The 20,986-nt window shown below is 37.5% G+C and overlaps 1 protein-coding gene across 1 annotated transcript in view; it reads right to left on the bottom strand.

Annotated features, from left to right (window-relative positions):
* The window catches only part of Dhc93AB (Dynein heavy chain at 93AB), a 1,274,973-nt gene that overhangs the window by 194,092 nt on the left and 1,059,895 nt on the right, over window positions 1–20,986 (bottom strand). Inside the window, exon 49 of the mRNA XM_090403805.1 lies at window positions 2,000–2,235. Within this exon, the coding sequence (XP_090259931.1) occupies window positions 2,000–2,235 (236 nt within the window). The remainder of the gene's footprint in view (window positions 1–1,999; window positions 2,236–20,986) is intronic.

The following is a 20,986-nucleotide window of genomic DNA, read 5'->3' as shown; positions in this document are numbered from 1 at the left end:
TTCTCCTGTTATTGTTAATAGCATTATACCTCTTCCTTGTACTTTTTATCATCATGAAAAACATCATACTTTTCCATATCTGCTCCCATCAGAATGTCATTCTCATCCAACAATCAGTTATTTTAACAATTTTTCAGTGAATAAACTCAGTCAATGTAACAATGTCACCTTATTTATTTCTGACCCTACTAACATTCCTAAATAAGCACAACAATTGATTCCTTGGTGTATAACCAGTCCTGGTCAACCCACTCACCTGTGACTTCTCCCTATTTCCTGCTTGATCACCTTTATAATCCCTTACCCCATATATCTTTACAGACTCAACTGCTCCTCTTGCATCACAGGCCATCCTATTCCTGTGCTGATTGTCCTACATTCATTCATTATTGTTCCAGAATCTATTTTCTTTACATTGTATCTGTCTGTCTCTCTCTCTCTCTTTCGCCACCACACCTCTCCCTCTTTTCCTGTCAGCTTGCATTCTGCACACACATTCTCATCTCTTGCACTACTCTCCATTTCATTTATAAACACTTTCCTGTTTCACTCTCTCCTGCTCACTGACATCACCTCTCACTTCCTCTGATTCCTTGTTTCATTACTCATTGCACTCTCTGTTAGCAACAGTCTTTCAAGTGAATTCACATGAAATCCATTTTAACGCTCATCTCTTTTATTCAATTTCATTTGCGCTTCATTTTACACAACAAAATGCACTCTTTTCTTCTCACACAGCACTGACATTCATGATTTTTGCTCATTGGCTCAACTCATTATTGTCATATCTGGTCACCAACTATCCTTCATACTACACCATTGTCTTTCAAGCTCCTCAAAAATCTATTATCCAACCACACATTCTCGCTTTGCTAAATCAAACCAAAACTAAATTGTTTGTTATTACCGCTACCACTACAAACTCTCTCACACGTGTACTTCTCATCCTGTTCTTACTCCTGACTGGAAAACAAACCTTGTGGACTTTCATTCATCTTTTCTATTATTTCTTTCATTTTATTATTTTGCACTCTTCTATTGGTATCCACTAATCATCTAATCATATGATCCTTCTCATTATCATATGCCATTCCAAAAATTGTGCATTCTTTTGTATGAGCAATCACTCTTATCTTTACTCCATACTCATATTCTCTTCTATATCGGCATCACTCTTGCTTTTACCATGTCTATCATACTCTCTACAATTTTTGCAATCACACCTGCTTTTACTCTTTCATTCTTTTCTATTTACACAATCATACTCTTTGCATGCATATTGTCTTGCTTACTTGTCTGTCTGACACCATTCTTAGTCTTATACTCTTCAATGCTTTTCACCTTTCATCTAACTAATATTCACTTCACATTTTCAATTTTGAAGTTTATCTTCATTTATTAATGATGGAGCTGTGTACTGTAGATATGCAAATGTTTGCAGATGATCAAAAATTGGAACAAGTAATTATTTAGAACAAATGACAGAACTACTACTTCAATCTAGATCCTGAAATTTTGTACATATGGATGGAATGCGGAGTATATACACTTGGTGCACAAATACTGAATGATGTAGAGATGAAAGACAGGGACTGGTGGTGGACAACTGGTGTGCAAATAATGTGTAATAGTGTGGATGTTATGGCTCTTCAGGATAGTTTGAATAAACTCAAAAAGTGGACAAATGAATGAACAGTTTAATACAACTGAGTGCAAACTTTTAACATTTTGCATTTTAAAAATATACCTATTTTTAAAATTATCTAATACTATAGTTTTATGTTATTTATTTATTTATTTTGCAGTTGTGGCCCTTAATCCAATACAGGTTTTTAACTCCTATTCTAGAATGTTACCTGAGAAGTAACAGTAGCATTGTGGATTTCCATCACGGTTTCAAGTAATATACTGATACCTCTTTATTCAATATATCAATGGGTATGGCTTCTTTATTAGAAATAATAAAAAAACTGAATTCAACAAATGAGGAATTAATTACCATTTATCTTGGATGCTGATAATATGAAAGTCTGAAGTAAATTTATTTTTTATCCAGCTTAAAAATTGCAAATCTGGATCAATCACAAAACACCAGCGCTGAGATATGGTAAATATAGAAGCATTTTCAAAAGATGTCTGTTCCTCAAGTAAACCTTCATTACTCCATTCTGCACGTGTAGCATCATCATAAAGCAACATGATGGGATCTGTAATTTTGGAAGTTCCAGTTTCATGCTGGAATTATTATACATAATTAATCTTGATGCATTACATATGTCAATTAGAAAAAAGTAATAATCTTTACAATCAATTAGTATAATAAATTTGACAAAGAATTGTATATCATTTATATTAGACACACACACATTGGACTGACCAAAACTGTGAATTACAAATTAAATTTGCCATGTCCACAGTATATAGCTGGAATTGACATTTATATCAGATTCTAATTATATAATGTGGAAAATCTAAGGTTAAAGGTAGTTGGCAAAAAGTAAAAGTATACTGCATAAAAACCTTTTACATGGAAGAAATAAATCTAGGATAAGCAAAAAAACTATATTAAGAAAAATACTGTTGTAAAATTAAACGATTTCTACATATAATTATACAAGTTAATTTTTTTTGCAAAAATGTAAAAACACAGATAAAGTATTATTATTATTATTTCTTGGGCAGCGTCAAGGAATCAAAGAAACATCGTGGGAGACTCAGTCTAGCCATAAATTCACACAACCTATCATACCTGTGCTTGAAAAGGTGCTAATTTTCAGTCCTTTTTCAGTGCTATTTCAACACTGAAAAGGACTCACAACTCTCAGGCAATCCATTCCATCTATTCACCACTTTCCAAGCGAAAAAATCTATTCCTAATACCCTTGTTAACCATACTCATTGAGTCACCTCCCTGGCCTGCTCTTCGTACAACTGATTGTTAACATTATTCTTCTTGTGGTGATTCCACAGTATCTTCTTCTTCATTACTGACATTTAGTATACATCTAGGAAGATGCAAAAGCAATCAAATTGTAATTAATAAAAAAAAAAGCCTGAAAAAAGGAATTAGGACTTTTCCCTAACTTCTCCTACTTTTTTCTAGGACTAGAGAAAAGTAGGAAAAGTTAGACTATAGTTCGCCCACTGATTTGAGGTCCCTCGACACTTCTGCGCATCTCAGAAAAAGGAGAATCCATTCCGATAATAGGGTAATCAGTCCGTATTGTGGGATGAGTTGTTTATTATTACACGTCGGAAAATGAACTTCTCTTTTATGATTATTGTAGTTAACTATGTTGCTTGTATAACAGTTTGAAAATTTACCTATAAAGCATGATTTCGTGTGTTGGTGACCAATTCGGATATCCTTCATTTCTTTCTCCCCTTCAGCATGAATCGACTATTCTTGAAAAGACGCGAAGCAGGGACCTACAAACGGTGGGTGAACTATAGCTGCGATCTTAAAATGTCTGTCTCTTAAATCTTTTATAAATTAATACATCTATACTTACTGAGGTTAGGAGAGTGTTTATAGCTGATAATGATTCTAAAAAACAGCCTCTGAGACTTGTAATGACTTCTATATAGCAAACCTTTAATTTTCTAATTAATCCTCTCTGATAAGGCATGCTCTAAAGTCTGGGCTGTGGTTTTGACTTACATTAAGGAACAGAAATGTAGTTTTTATGATCTTTAATGCTAATCTTAACAGAGGTACATACAAGAATATCAAAAGTATGCTAAGATGCAAATACAGAGAACTTTATGTACTCTTAGATATATGAGTAGATGAAGCATTTTCAGGGAAAGTAATTTTTTTCAAGATGGTAACAACTGATGCCATTTTGGAAAAAATAGCCAAATGGTGGCTATTTTATATAGCAATATCCATAGATAAGTGGATGTTGTTTTATGTCTACCTGTTAACAGTATTATTATTATCTAGGCCTCATTGGAGTAAAAAGACTCATTGTGGGAGGTCACTTTTAGGAAACACAAAGTTTATCATACCACTCCTTGAACCCATTGACCGTTCCCACTCCAGCCACTCTCTCAGGCAATGCATTTCAAGGTTCAACCACCCTCCATGCAAAGAAACCACTCCTCACCCTCTTGTGCACAGCCTCCTTTCATAACTTCCATGGACCCTTCTCATCACTCTTTCCCACTCCTTCCTACTAAGTGAAAGAACTCTCCAATGTCTACCCTGTAACTGCCTCTCAACAGTTTAAAAGTCTTGATCACATCACCTCTCCTTCTTCTATCCACCAAACTCTGCAGTCAACATTCCCTCAGTCGATCCTCATAACTCATATTGTACAGTCCTGAAACCATCTTTCTTATCTGCCTCTGTACCCTTTCCACAGTCAATTTATCCCCTTCAAATCCTGGGGACGAAATCTGAGAACAATAGTCTAAGTGTGGTCTGATCAGAGTCTTATACAACGGAATGATAACTCTTTTATCTCTGCAGGTCAGCATCCTTCTCAGTATTGCAGCAATCCTCTGAGTTACCCTCACCACCTTTGCAATATGCTCCCTGAATTTCAATTTTTTTATCAATCATCACCCCAGATCCCTACTTCCTCCAGAATACCTCCTCCAATCGAGTATGCATTCTACCATCGATGGATCCCAAACTTCTAGACATTACATTTTGCTGCATTAAATCAAAACTCCCATTCATTTGTCCATCTGTCTAGTTTATTCAAATCCTCTTGCAGAGCTGCCACATCTGCACTATTACTGATAACCCTTCCAAGCTTCACATCATCTGCAAACAACTGAGTGTCCCCTTGCAATCCATTGACAATATTATTGGACCAATACAGGTCCCAGTACTGAGCCCTGTGGAACCCGCTTAATTGATATTGCCCCACCATACACAACTCTCTGATACCTATCAGTCAGCCAATCCTGAATCCATTTGACTAACCTGACATTTAAACCCATGTGTTGCAACTTAAATATCGGCTTATCATATGGCATCCTGTCAAATGCCTTTGCAAAATCCAAAAAAATGGCAGTATATGCCTTTCCCTCATCAACTGCTCTTGTCACTTTATTATAAAAGGCAATCATATTACTAAAGCAAGAGCACCCCTTAACAAATCAATGTTGATTCTCAAAGATAACATTACCCTCATCTGCCCAATGCTGTATATAGTCCCTCACTAATTTCTCCAAGACATTAACAACTACTGATGACACACAAACAGGCCTATAATTAGACATTTCCAGTTTACTACCACCCTTATGCACCGGAACTATCTTACCTTCCTTCCATTACCTGGGTACCTTTTCCGCAGCCAGATTTTTATTGAAAAGCCAGGTCAACAGAGCTGTCGGTTCTTTAGCACATTCTCTCAAAACCTGAGGTGAAATACCATCCAGTCCAACAGGTTTACTATCCAGAGTACTCAGTATTTGGAACACATTCTCCTCTTGCACCTCTAAACCTGCCCTATCCCTCTAGTATTAAAACCTCCTCCAGGATGACATACTCATAAAGTGCTCATTGAACACTCCACTATGTCCTCTGCGTCAGTCACTCTATTCCCATTTTTATCCAGCAATGTCATTCTTCCACAATCATTTCTCCACCTACTGGCCACATAGCTAAAACATTCCCTAGGATTTTCTTTGGATCTTAGTGCCAATCTCTTCTCATATTCCAGTTTTGCCTTCCTCACCATCTGGTCACTCTCCTGGCCTGTGTCTTATATTCTTCATGTATCTGTCCTCCACCCCTCTCCTTATATCTCTTCCATAATCTCTTTTTCAACTGCAGTTCCTGTTTGATATCGTTTGTCATCCACTTTACACCAAATTGTATTTCTTATAAAAATTTCAAACTTTATTTGGTTAGCCAATATAACTTTTTTGAGCTTCAAAATCAACATTTTTAAATGTTTGCAAATTTTTTGAGGCAAAAAAGAAAAAGGCTTCAATCATGTTAATTTTCAGCTAAACAATTACAAATGAAAGACATAAAAAATCAGAACTGCAAATTCAATCTAGGGTTCAGTACAAAATAGAGAGAAACCAGCACTTAGAACACTTATAAAGCAAATACCTGCCATCTTAAAAAAATTAGTTTGTCTGAAAATGAAAATAGAAAATCAACACACACACAACACACACACACCTTGAATATTAAAACAGTAACAAAAAAATCAGAAATCGGACAATCTGGAAATAAGGTGTGATTAATTTTACACCCTCTAAAATTGTAAAACTATGGAACTGCAGAATTCAAATGGTCACCATGAGTAATTGAATGTCAGAAAAAAAAAAATCTTCCATCCAAAGTACAGGGTAACCAAATAATTTTTGGCAAAATACCAAAGTATATAACTTCAGTTTAATTTTTAATTTGATGATATTACATGTAATACCCTTATATAAAATTCACGTGTAAGGTTAATATTGTATCTTTTGTATTCCTTATTCACAACAACAATGTGCTATACTTGAGACTGTAATATGCTTCTCCAAAGAGAATGCTCTGCATAAGCCCTGAATTTCGCTTTGATTATTCTGTGACAGCTGATGCAGCATTAGATTTGTTATAAGACATAATCACATTACGTTTGGTTGTGAAGTCAGTGATAGAAGAAGCAATTTAGGGCTTCTCTCATCTGCCAGAGGGATGCACCTGGTAAGGGTGAATTCTCTCTCTCTGCTAATGCTGTTTTGCAAATCTAAGGATAAAAAATTCAGGGCTTTAGGTTTACAAGGTGTCTTTTGCTACGTGGTCCTCAATTTACCATCTATAGTCTATTCACTGCTTACATTACTCGACTTTCATGTACAATAAATGAATCAATCTAAAAAAAAGTAATAATAATAATAATAATACTTCGAAACCAGAACTCTAGTTTCCAACAAGGAGCAGGATTATAATTAAAATGTCAACTATTGTTTTTCAAACTAAGTCATCTGCCATCTAGACTATGCTAATGAATTTGAGTTTTCTTAATATCAGGACATATAATATACAGGATATATAATATATATATGTGTGTGTGTGTGTGGTGATCGGCTTTTACTCGGTTGTTGTACATTTGAAGAAAATATAGATTTAATGACTATAAAACCGAGATAACATATAAAGATTTTAATGATAAATACTACTAGTTTCGGCATATGGCAGCCTTCTTCAGGTATTTATAAAGGAATACTAATAAACACTGAATTATTTAAACAAACTGGAAATTACAGGTACAAATTGCCTCACATAATCGATACATAAAAACATTGTATTTTTTCAAGTTGTTCCAACTGACGTGCCATTGTTTATTGCAATCGTGCGTGCAGGTTCACATGAACGCCAATATTGAACAACTGCAGCATGGCTATCTGGGATGTTATAACTTAAATTGTTGTTTAAGTGGACCGGGTTCAGCAGGATTTCTCTTGATTCTACAATTTTCCTCTCAAACTCATCATCACAGCGAAAGATATTTTCTGATCTATTCCAGCAAACGGAGTGGCTTTGTTGGTTATCATTAGGATTATTTGAAAAAAGAATATGACTGGATAACGGCATTGCATGAGATCTTTTGTAAGAGATGTCTCTCTTATGCTCTTCTATTCTTTGTTCAATAGATTTGTTTGTTTGTCCAAACAAATACTCCAGGGTACTTAAGGTTGTGTTCTGTTTTAGATTTTTTAGAAAGAAGAGCCCTAAAAAATCTAAAACAGAACAGCAACATTATTATTTTACCTGCAGATAAAGGCAACTCCACGGTCATCCTCAACTCCAAAGATTACCACAACAAAATGCTTCAATTACTTGGAGATAGTTCAATATATTCAATTCTTCAGGAAGATCCTACAAGAGAATTACAAAACCGAACAAACAACTTGTTAAAGACTGCGAGTGAACTTCCTCATAATGTTCGCCTCTCATTACGCTCTCTACATCCTCTTATCCCTCGCATCTATGGAGTTCCCAAAATTCATAAAGAAAACACCTCTCTTCGCCCATTTGTGGAAGGAATTGATTCACCTATATATAAACTTTCAAAATATTTAGCAAAGTACCTCAAGTGTTTCTCCAATAAATCTTCATCTTTCATCAAAAACACCACAGATTTTGTTTCTCATATTAAAGATATTCCTATCGATGAAAATGACATTCTAGCCAGTTTTGACATTATATCTTTATTTACTAATGTTCCTACGGACGAGGTACTTACATTACTACAGGACAAATTATCCAAAAAAATTTTCACTTTATTAAAGCATTGCATTCATTCAGGTTACTTCAGATATCAGGACTCCATTTACCAACAAAAACAAGGCCTGGCAATGGGCAATCCTTTGTCCCCAGTGCTAGCTAACATCTTCCTTGAAGATTTTGAAAAGAAAGCCATATCTTCCTTCTCGCTTAAACCAAAAGTTTGGAAAAGATATGTTGATGATATATTCATTATTTGGAATCACAGGCACACATCTCTCACAGATTTTCTTCGTCATCTAAACATCCAACATCCTAATATAAAATTTACTGCTGATTTAGAAAATAATAACTCCTTACCTTTCTTGGATGTTATGCTTACACGGTGCTCTGAAAGATTAAAAATCTCTATGTACAGAAAACCTACGCATACCAATAGATATCTGCATGATCTTTCTCATCATTTTCCACCACAAAAACTTGGAACTATATCTACCTTAGGACACAGAGCACATTCTCTCTTAAATGAACAAGATGAACTACAAAAAGAAATGAATCACGTCACTCTTATTTTTAAACAAAATGGATACTCTAAAAAAACAATTAAGAAGTTTCTTCTGGATCCTCCTAGACAGTGCACAACAGAGACTATTAATTTTAAAGGTATCATCTCTATTCCATACATTAGCACAGTCTCCAAAAAAATAGCTAAAGTCCTTAAAAAATATAATATCAGGACCTTCTTCACCACACTTCCTAAAATCCGTTCTCTAATCAGCCATCCAAAACCTACTCATCACAACCTTAAGTACCCTGGAGTATATAAATTGTGGTGCGATTGTAATATCCCATACTTTGGACAAACAAACAAATCTATTGAACAAAGAATAGAAGAGCATAAGAGAGAAATCTCTTACAAAAGATCTCATGCAATGGCGTTATCCAGTCATATTCTTTTTTCAAATAATCCCAATGATAACCAACAAAGCCACTCTGTTTTCTGGAATAGATCAGACTGAAATGAGTTTTGGTGGCATAGAAGTTTACAAGGTTGTGCTTGCCCTATTGGGACATAGCTAGGAGATCTGGGTTCAGATCCCTGGTTATGGTAGATCTTGAGGATTCTAATAAATGAGCACTAACAGGTTTGTCAAATGAAAAGGAGGAATGGAGTGTACTGTCATCAGCAAAGCTATGGATAGAATTGGAAGTCTGTGAGAGCAGGTCATTTATATATAAGAGGATGAGTTTGAGAGGAAAATTGTAGAATCGAGAGAAATCCTGCTGAACCCGGTCCACTTAAACAACAATTTAAGTTATAACATCCCAGATAGCCATGCTGCAGTTGTTCAATATTGGCGTTCACGTGAACCTGCACGTACGATTGCAATAAACAATGGCACGTCAGTTGGAACAACTTGAAAAAATACAACGTTTTTATGTATCGATTATGTGAGGCAATTTGTACCTGTAATTTCCAGTTTGTTTAAATAATTCAATGTTTATTAGTATTCCTTTATAAATACCTGAAGAAGGCCGCCATATGCCAAAACTAGTAGTATTTATCATTAAAATCTTTATATGTTATCTCGGTTTTATAGTCATTAAATCTATATTTTCTTCAAATATACATATATATATATATCTCATCTCATCTTCTTTATACCCTCTTTTACCTTGCGGTGGCGAGGGTCCGTTGATCATCGGACCTCAATCCGTTTACAGGATAAGGTGGTCAGCCCTATGCCCCGGTATATCCTATGGCCTGTAGTGTTAAGTTCTCAAGGCCAGTTTGTCTGCTTTGCGGGATGAAAAACCCCAGAATAAACTGGGGAAAAAACCCTGCTGTCCCCGCCCAAGACTGGCTAACTTGGCTATGGCTGAGGAAGATCCTTCAGCTCCTCACGTCACCGACGGGAATTGAACCTAGGACACTCCTTCCCCAGGCATATGGTTGCGAAGCGCATAACCACTAGGCTAACCGTGGTGCACACACAAAAGGCCACAAAACCTATAGCACACTAGTGCCATGTATGAGCAAGAGAAACAGAAGATAGGAGGGGGAGGAGTCTGTTCACATTTTGCTTGAACAGCTGAGGGTTGTATTCTTTGGGGAAGGCAGAGTGGGGGAGACCATTCCAAAAGACAGAAGCAGATGAAATAAAAGAGGAGGCAATGAAGTTGGTTCAGTGGGTTTTAAGATGGGCTGTAAAAGGATGTTAGTTACCAGCAGTTCTTTTAATGATTTTGAAGGAGGGTGGAGGAATAATAGTGGCCAATTCAGCGGAGCACTCTCCATGAAAGTATCTGTAGAAGAGGCTAGTAGCACACTTCGGATTTTATCTTCAGAGGGGGACCAAGTTGAGTAGACGATTTGAGAATACACACTACACATCGCATACACCCTATGACTGAGCATCTGCAATGATCACTAATTCATAAGTAGTATAGAAATAGAAGACATGACACAGCATAAATTTAAAAAAATAAATTTTATTAATTAGGAAAATATGTTTGGAAAATTTTCTAATTTTTTTTTTCTTTTTCTTTGTGGGAGAGCAGAGCCCTTGGCTCCCCTTTGTGTGCACTACTGGAAGAGGCACAAGGCAGAAAGAGGGATTGAAGTGTGTGTGTGTGTGTGTGAGAGAGGGATCGTTAATTAGCCAGACTGCCTTCTTCTGGATAGAATCGAGCAATCTTAGAGAGAGGATTTTGGTGCACCACCCAAATATGGGAGCAATATTCCATGGATGGGCAGATTTGGGCTTTGTATAGCGTTAGCAGTGTGAAATGTGTGAAGTAGTGTCTTGTGGGAAAAAAGTGCATCAAATTTTTTGGCAGCTGCAGAAGCTATAGTAGAAATATGGTTATGCCAGGAAAGATTGGAAGTACAAATCAGTCCAAGAAGAGAAATCTGATAGGGTTTGAATATCTCAGTATTACTGAAAGTAAGGGGGGGGGGTGAGCTCTTTCTTGTGAGAGATCAGACTGAAATGAGTTTTGGTGGCATAGAAGTTTACAAGGTTGTACTTGCCCTATTGGGACATAGCTAGGAGATCTGGGTTCAGATCCCTGGTTATGGTAGATCTTGAGGATTCTAATAAATGAGCACTAACAGGTTTGTCAAATGAAAAGGAGGAATGGAGTGTACTGTCATCAGCAAAGCTATGGATAGAATTGGAAGTCTGTCAGAGCAGGTCATTTATATATAAGAGGAAGAGAATGGGTGAGAGAACAGAACCCTGGGGTACTCTTACATTGGTAGGGAAATCTGAAGCCATCCACCATGACATATCGTGAGTGACCAGGAAGAAAGTTGGCAAAGTGGGGAAGGCAGACCATAGGATGGCAATTTAGTGTGTAGGCCCCCTCCACCAAACCCAATCAAATGCCTTTAAAATGTAGAGGGCAGCAACATGCATTTTTTCAAATTTCTCCATGGCCTGATGTCCATAGGCATTTGGTGAAAGCAAGATCAACTGTAGATTGCAAGTGGCAGAATCCATACTGCTGATCACTGATTAGTTGTTGATGACCTTCTCCATAATTGTTGAGAAAACAGAAGTGAGAGGAATTGGATGGTACTTTGTCCAATATATACATATATATTTAAAAAAAATTGAATGACTAGAAACCGAGAAAAATGAAAACAAAATGAAAAATTATATATATATAATCTATCTATCTATCTATCTATCTATCTATCTATAGTCGCGACGCTGAAGTGTGCAGACGTGTCCAAAGTCGCTCTTGCCTAAAGTTGTATTTTGTGCAGTTGAATACGTCAATCAACTTCAAGATTTATACCTACATAATCGTAAGCACCTAATCTATCGCGTTAAAAAATTAGTTTTCTAATTTAGTGAAGCTAGGAAAAGTTATATTAAATTTAAAATTTTAAAATCTTCTTTGTTCGTGTGCTTATTGTTACAACGGTATGCCTTCGAGTACCGGGAATTTGTGAAAGCTTGCATTTTCCCATATTCGCCCGAAGCAATGGCCAGTATAAACCACAGCAAATCACCACCAGCAGCAGCCGGTCCACGCCCGAGCTCAGCAGGAATCGGTCAAAGGTCGCAGAATTCCGATCAAGGAAAAGACGCCAGACACAGCTCCAGAGAAGGAAAAGACATCAGTCTCAGCCCCCCGGACAACAATGGACAAAGGTCAGTACTCTCTGTCTCTTATGCCAACATTGTAGCTAATACCTCCGCGCGAATTAATACTACTGCAACAACGACCACCGCGCGTACAAATGTTCACCTAGCCAACCGTTTTTCCCGAGATAACGGAATTGTAATTTTCGCAATCGAAAATACCCCACTGGAAAAGTATCTAGACGCAGTAGCTCAACATGTTCCCCCAAAAAATATAACTCACATTTCAAGAGCTGCCGGAACCGTACAAATGTACTTTAGCAACGCATCTTGGTCTGAGACATTAATTGAAAAGGGAATAGACATCGGAGCATGCCACGTGAATGTCTCACCAATCGCACTTGCTCCCACAAAAGTAACAGTTTCAAATGTCCCACCGGAAATAAGCCATCAAATGCTTCGCAGATTACTATCAAAATACGGCGCAGTGACAGGTAAAATCCGAACGCTACGTGCCTCTACAACTAGGCCTGAATTCGCTCACATCAAGAGCTTTAGAAGACAGGCTCTAATGCACTTTGGCGACAATACAATCGGCTCCATACCCAAAATAATCAACAGAGAAATAGACGGAGTACCCTACACCTTTTATATTACTGTTGCTGCTCAGTGCTTTTACTGCCACGAAGAAGGCCATGTAAGGAAGTTATGCCCGTATATACCCAGAAATGAGAAACCGGGTAACAATACTACTAACCCTAGCGGATCGGAGAATCAGAAGCAGCAAGCAGCCAACCCCAAAACACAGAGCATCCCTAACAAACAACAAAGATCTCAAGGAAACAGCTCTCGGTCCAGTACCGAGGAGACAAAATCAAGTGGTAGCACTAAAGAAACCCAACTTTCGAAAGAACCTCCACCAACATCGATTAAAAGCAATCCTAGAGAAAAGGAAACGGAACACAGACAACTAACTAACTCTGATAAAGATACAAATAATGAAGAGGAGCAAGAAACAAAAACGGAAAAAAAGCCAAAGACAAACCAGCGCAGCTGCAGCAGGGAACCTTTGCCTCCAAGCATTCTGGAACCCTCCCAACAGCCTGTAGAGGGGGACGAAGAGATCGAGCTTCTTGAGTCCTCAGATGATGAAGAGGAAACTGGAAATGCAGGTCTTCCTCACACTGAAGGCTCACTTACAAGTGAGCAGCTTCAGCAGCAGCGTAACTATCCGTAGAGGAAGTGAGGATTACCGCACCAAATAAAACTAAACCATAAAAATAACGAGCACCTCAATAAACCTTCTCTCACTAAACGCTAGAGGATGTGCCACACCACTGCGAAACAGGCTGGTCCTGCAGCATATCCTTGCCTACCGGCCACAAATAGTTATGCTGCAGGAAACAAACTTCCATTGCAACAGCAAAGCTTCATATCAACACTGGAAGAACTGGCCCTATACCATGCACCACTGTCCTGCCATACAACTTCATGGATCGGGAGTCAGCATTGGAATTCACCAAAACAGCGCTCTAAAAGTAGAAATAATCGATACCTTTCCTGGGTGTGCAATATATGCACTCATTACAACTCAGACAGGAAAGAAAATATATATCATTAACATATACATCCCACAAAATGACCAGCTTGCAGTGCAGGTACTGGAGTTTGTGCGAAACCACCTCAGCAAGGTCAACGACCACATCATACTGGCAGGGGATTTCAACTGCACTCTGGATCCTGCAATGGACAGGCAGCAATGCCAAGAACATCGACACTCACTAGCTCAGCTTCTCCAGGATGTAATAAATGACTTCGAGCTGACTGACACCTTCAGACACTTGCACCCACATGAGAAAATGTTCTCCTGGAGAGCCAAAGGTGGTCCTGCCAGTGTCTTATACCAGGCACGGCTCGACAGATACTACACATCGATGCACACAATACCCTACATCAGGAGAGTCACATACCATCCATCTCATGCATCAGACCATGATTCCATCCTTCTTAACATTTGCTTTCCTGGACACACCAGATACAAAGGAGGAGCATACTGGATATTTAACAACAGCCTACTAAAGGATACAGAATATCTCAGAACCTCTAAAATCTATATCGAAACTCTCATCAGAGATATACCTACTTCACAATCAATTTCCGAATGGTGGTCACTTTTTAAATCCAAAGTTAAGGTATTCACCCAAAAATATAGTCACCGAAGAAATTTGAATAAGCATTCAGCCCTTAAAAATTTGCAACAACAACAGCAATTGCATCATCCAGAATCTGAGGAATACCAGTCCCTAGAAGCCACCATACGCTCACACCTAGAGCACTCTGCAAGAGGAGCACTAATAAGAGCACGACGCAAACATATTAACTTTGCAGATGCCCCTACAAAGTATTTCTTTTCACTATAAAAACGCCAAACAAGAGTGCACCACTATATCTGCTATTAAAACAGATAATGGAAACATCATAGAAAATCATGACGAAATCCTCTTATATACCTTGCAGTACTACAAAAATTTGTACCAAGCCAACCCAACATCTATGGAGGCCACGAATATAATTCTCTCCGATGTGAAAAGACTCTCACCAACAACAAGGAGTAACACAGAACTCCCTATCACGTTACACGATCTGAAAACTGCCTGCACCTCCTTACCTAAAGATAAATCTCCTGGCATAGACGGGCTCACCACTGAATTTTATCAGTCCTTCTGGGAACAGCTTGGACCTATCCTCTACAGAGTATTTGTCGAAGCGAATACCAATGGCTTTCCACTCAATATGACAACATCAGTTATCAAACTCATTCCAAAGAAAGGAGACGCGACGAAACTAGGAAACTGGAGACCCATCTCTATCACAAACACCGACTGCAAAATTATATCCAAAGCCATTGCCAACAAACTTAAACCCGCTCTGAGCGAAATAATAAATAGGCATCAGAGCTATTCCATCCCTGGAAGATCTATCCACGAAAACTTACACCTCATAAGGGATCTCATAAGCATAGCAAACAACAACAGTGAAACAATGGGTCTTGTAACACTAGACCAAGAAAAAGCTTTCGATCGCGTTGAACACCTTTACCTCTTCAACTGCTTGAAAGCATTTGGCTTTGGCTCAGGCATCATTCACTCTATTAAAATGTTGTATGCCAAGGCACAGTTTTGCATGAAAATAAACAACAGGCTTACCATAACTGCACCATACAGCAGAGGTATTAAACAAGGCTGTCCACTCTCCGGTCTTCTTTACACAATTGCCATCGAACCCTTTTTGTGTAGACTCAGCATGCTGCTCAAAGCATGCCTCCCTAAACTTCCCTACCAAACCATAACCCTGACAGCATATGCTGATGATGTTACAATCATAGCCCGCAAAGAAGAGGACTTTCATAACATACAAATGGCATACCAACAATATCAGGCAGCCTCAGGAGCCAAACTAAACAACACATATAAAACCATAGGACTGTGGTGTGGCAAATGGAAAAACCGAACCGATTCCCCAATGTCTGGTACCTGGTCCACAGAGGGAAACAAATACCTGGGAATTTACCTAGGAAACACACCCTCTTATGTAGATAAGAACTGGGAAACACTAAACAAGCGTTTCAAGCAAGTTCTAGGAAAGTGGGCAGCAATACGAGCCTCTGCCTCCACAAGAGGGAGAACAATAATCGTTAACCAAATAGCCACCAGTGTCCTTTGGCATACACTAAAGATTCTTACGCCACCAGTGCAATTCATCAAACAAATAAAGTCAACCATATATCGATTCATATGGAATAAAACAAACTGGCTTTCCTACTCCCAGCTATGTACTTCTCTCAAAGATGGAGGACAAAAGTTGGTCTCCATTGACAACAGGATAACAACGTTCCGCGCTCGATTTCTCATAAATGCCCTACAACAGGAAATATCACGCAAATGCACCACTGAGTATATTTTCACTTCTGCCACTAGAGGTCTCTCTCTCTCTCCACCACCTTAAGAATGACAACAGCTCAAGTGCCTGTAAATTTAACAAACTTCTACAAAGATGCCCTTCGACGATGGAAGAAGCTAAACCTCCAGCACACAGTGAAGACAGCATCCCTACCTGAAATCCTCATGGAACCCATCTTTCACAACACGATGGTAAGAAGCCCGATCACTCAGAAAGAATTTTTCTTTCCTCCATGGAGCTGGCGAAACGTGAGGATCTTGGGTGACATTCTTTCTCCAAGCCTCACCTGGCGCTTTCCAAATTCGCTCAAAAACCTAGAATATGGGAATGAGTCTGAGCAGATAGACACAGTAAAGGCCGCGTTTCAAGCCGCTATGCCTGATAGCATAACAGAAGTGGGGCTTAGCCCTCCAAACTCAGAAGTTTTGGCGCCTATCTTTCTGATAAAAACCAATAACTCATGGGAGAAACTTACACCCAGCAACACCAACAAGATCTACAGCACACTAACACAACAGTCGAACCAAAGCACTTTGTTGGAAAATCCTGCATCATCTGATCAAACACTATTTCAATGGGATCTACCATATCGCACAAGAGCCATCAAACCTGATGCAGATATTCAGTGGAGAATGTGGCATAATATATTACCCACTCCTACTATATTACGAAAATTTAACTCAAATGTCTCAGATAACTGCCTCTTCTGCTACCAATTAGGAACGGTCCGGCATATCTACTTAGAATGCCCAGTCAACACTAAATTAATCAGTTTGACTCGGGAAACGGCAGCTCTTACCTGTGGTAATCTTCATACAGAAGAGGAATATTTCAATCTCGTCCATGTGGACTCAAATAACCATTCATTCTGCAATTACCTTTTCATCACTGCAAAAGCGGTAATATACAACTTCTACCTCAGACATACAAGACCAGACAGCACAGCAACTCCACAGAGAGAGGCAACTGACCAACTCACTGCAGCCTTCCAACAAAAAGTGAGAAGTCGGATCCTACAAGAGCATCACCACCATAGGCAAAACAACACCTTAGATCTTTTCCACCAAGAATGGAATCCACGGAATCAACTCCTGGCTGAGCAGGGCGACTGCATTATAATCCACTTTCCAGCATAGAAGTGACACCTTTACCCCCCCCCCCCCCCAAAAAAAAAGAAAGGGGAAGAAAGAAGGATTGTTGTGCTTAACAGTGCAAAAGTTAATCAGCTGGCACTCTCATGTTAATAGATAATATTGTGCAATAGTAACTTCTATGTTCTTCCACATTTATGTTCTTATGTTAAAATAAGTTCTTATGTTATCATGTTAAAATAACTCTTAATGGCTTTAATTTATTTAAAAAAAAAAATGTAATTAGCCTTATAAGTGACTTCGATGTAACATACCTCAACAAGAGTATGATCATGTAACCTCTCTGTCTGACTGCAGAGAACCAAAAACCAGTTAATCCTGTATATAAGATTGTTATGTTTACAATAAAAAAAAAAAAAAATATCCATATATATATATATATATATATATACACACATACATACATATACATATACAGTAAAGCCCCCTTTTTTACACTTTTCAGGGGAGTTATGGAAAAAAGTGTAATAGCAGGAAATGTAAAAAAAAAACATTAAAAAAAAAGGCTAAAAGATGACTTACTGCTAGTATGTGAGTCTACATACTAGATTACAAAATTCAATAACTAAAAATAAACGAATTTACATTTAAAAAACTCTTTAATTGTTGATTGTTTTTGCTTTTCGATTTTTTTTTGACATAGCGCCATATTGATTTGCATTGAGTTCAATGCTTGACCTGTTTTTTACTATCATGTTCAAAGTTCTACACATCACAGAATTGTCATCTTTTCTTCTACCGAAATACATTTTCTGTCTTTTTTCTCCATATTACTAAAAAGCTCTTTAATTGTTGATTGTTTTTGCTTTTCGATTTTTTTTTTGACATAGCACCAGATTGATTTGCATTGAGTTCAATGCTCGAATTTTTTACTATCATGTTCAAAGTGGACACGGAGAGTCCAAGATCTTTTGCTAATTGCACAGGTGTTCCGGCATGCCAATCTATACATCACAGAATTGTCATCTTTTCTTCTACCGAAATACATTTTCTGTCTTTTTTCTCCATATTACTAACATGGATAATCCACCACCGCAACTTGAAAGCAACTTTCACACACTAAATTACGTAGCAGAAATTCTGCAATATCAATTCATACTGTAATTGAAAAATCACGGTATCGCTCATTACTACATTACTGCTGCAAGCATGCAAGTCACCATGATGGCGGAAACAAAACTACAGCTGAAAGCAACACCATCTGGGAACAGAAATGAGCAGATTTCTGCAGAAATCGATTTGAATGAGAGGAAATCGATTCGAAAATCAGTATTGCCACCCAAGAAAAAAACGCAAATCATGGGAAATAACGTCCACATCAAGTTGTTAATGGCGGGAAAACAATATATTGTAAGAATAGGCCTTAAGATGGGACCAACGGAAAATGACATAAATGGCAGGAAAACGTAAATTGCGGGGACGTAAAAACGGGTTATGTGTGATTCCTAAAATTAAAACAACATACCAATGCTTAATGAAAAGTACACTTTTCCATGTGTAAACATTGCATCACATTCACATTAATAGCCCGGGTGTGTGGTCACATATACTGACACCTTTGAGTCCTTTAAACAGATTATGCAGCTGTCCATAGGTCGTGGCAAATGACAACTGAACGTTGTCATTTGCCATTAGTTGCTGTTTTTGTTTTCTGAGTTTCATCTGTTTTGCATGGATGAAGTGTGAACTGATGTGTTTATGACACTGATATAGATGAATTTTCAATATATATATTTATTCATTCATTCATCAGTGGCTTTTAATAGGCACTTAAGTGCTCATAGCCTTCCAAGTATCCTTGGAGTTCCGAACCATAATATGAGGATAAGGTCACATTCACAAAGTGGGGAAGGCAGACCATAGGATGGCAATTTAGTGTGTAGGCCCCTCCACCAAACCCAGTCAAATGACTTGAAAATGTAGAGGGCAGCAACATGCATTTTTTCAAATTTCTCCATGGCCTGAGTCCATAGGCAGGTGGTGAAAGCAAGATCAACTGTAGATTGCAAGTGGCAGCATTCATGCTGCTGGTCACTGATTAGTTGTTGATGACCTTCTCCATAATTGTTGAGTAAACAGAAGTGAGAGCAATTGGATGGCAGTTTGTCCAATATATATATTTTAAAAAAATTGAATGACTAGAAGCTCAGAAAAACGAAAACAAAATGAAAAAATTATATATATATATTATCATTCATATTTACTCGGTAGATAATCTTATAAAAAATTATAACATTATAAAATTATAAAAGTTATAATGTCATATATATATATATATATATATATGATTCCAAAAATTAAACATAGTATACCAATAATGCTTAATGAAGAGTACACTTTTCCATGTATAAACTTTGCATCACATTCACATTAATAGCCAGGGTGTGTGGTCACAAATACTGACACCTTTGAGTCCTTTAAACAGACTATGCAGATGGCATAGCATATCGCATTCTTAGCATTCCTGTGGTTTTAAACGGCCCAGAAGATGAGGCAGGATGTGTGCTGAGATAACAGCACCCACAAGTTGTTAGCAGCTGTGATTGGTTATTGTGTGAAGCAATCCAACTGAATGTTGTCATTTGACATAAGTTACTGTTTTTGTTTTCTGAGTTTTATCTGTTTTGCCTACACGAAGTGTGAACTGATGTGTTTATGACACCGATATAGACAAATTTTTAATATATATATTTATTCATTCATTCATCAGTGGCTTTTAATAGGCACTTAAGTGCTCATAGCCTTCCAAGTATCCTTGGATTTCCTAACCATAATATGAGGATAAGGTGGTTATCCCTAAGCCTCTAAGTATTCTTATCTGTAAATTGCACGTGTTCTACTCGCTGGTTTGCCTGTTCTGGGGGATGAAAAACCGAAGTTTCTGCGTGAAAAAAAAAAAATCTACCTTTGTATGAGACTGGCTAACTTGACTTTCATTGAAAGAGACCAGATGACGGTTCCTCATGTCACTGACAGGAATAAAAACCAGGTCTTTCCAATCAAAGGGTTTCATATATACTGACTGAGCTATGGAGGCTCAATACATATTTATAATGTCTATAAATAATTTATAACTTTTTTTTGCCCATATTTACAATAATAAACAGTGTTGATGATGTACTGAATGTTCCATTTTTTGCCAGAGCTTCTGCGGATTGTCTGATTATAGTCAAATGAGGTTGGACTTGTATATAATAAGTAAGTAAAATGAGTTATTGAAGCCTTTCTTTGATTCAATCCAGAAAAATAATAATTTCATAAGTGATTACCTTTATTGATTTCTATGTGTATTATATAGTTGTATTTAAAAATCATATCAAAATATATTATTCATGTCTTGCTTTAGTATTCGTCAATGATAATCTAATCTCACCACGAATCTCAAACACTTTATGCTTATCACATAAATGGCATGTGTGAAGCATAGCTGTTGTTTATTTGACCTTTATGCTTTCCATATTTAAAATTATATTAACTGATAAATTAAAGTATTCAAAGTTATACTACAATTAATTGCATTAAAACTTGTATAAAAACGATGGCCTGCACTTGAATTCATTTGGCATCAGAAGCCTGGAGAAATAATTTTGGTA

This window comes from Typopeltis vanoorti, chromosome 1 (assembly GCF_054136105.1).
Source record: "Typopeltis vanoorti isolate ZY-2024b chromosome 1, IOZ_Tvanoo_1.0, whole genome shotgun sequence".
NCBI lineage: Eukaryota > Metazoa > Arthropoda > Arachnida > Uropygi > Thelyphonidae > Typopeltis > Typopeltis vanoorti.
Note: the sequence above shows the minus strand (reverse complement) of the source record. Positions and strands in the feature narration are given on the sequence as shown.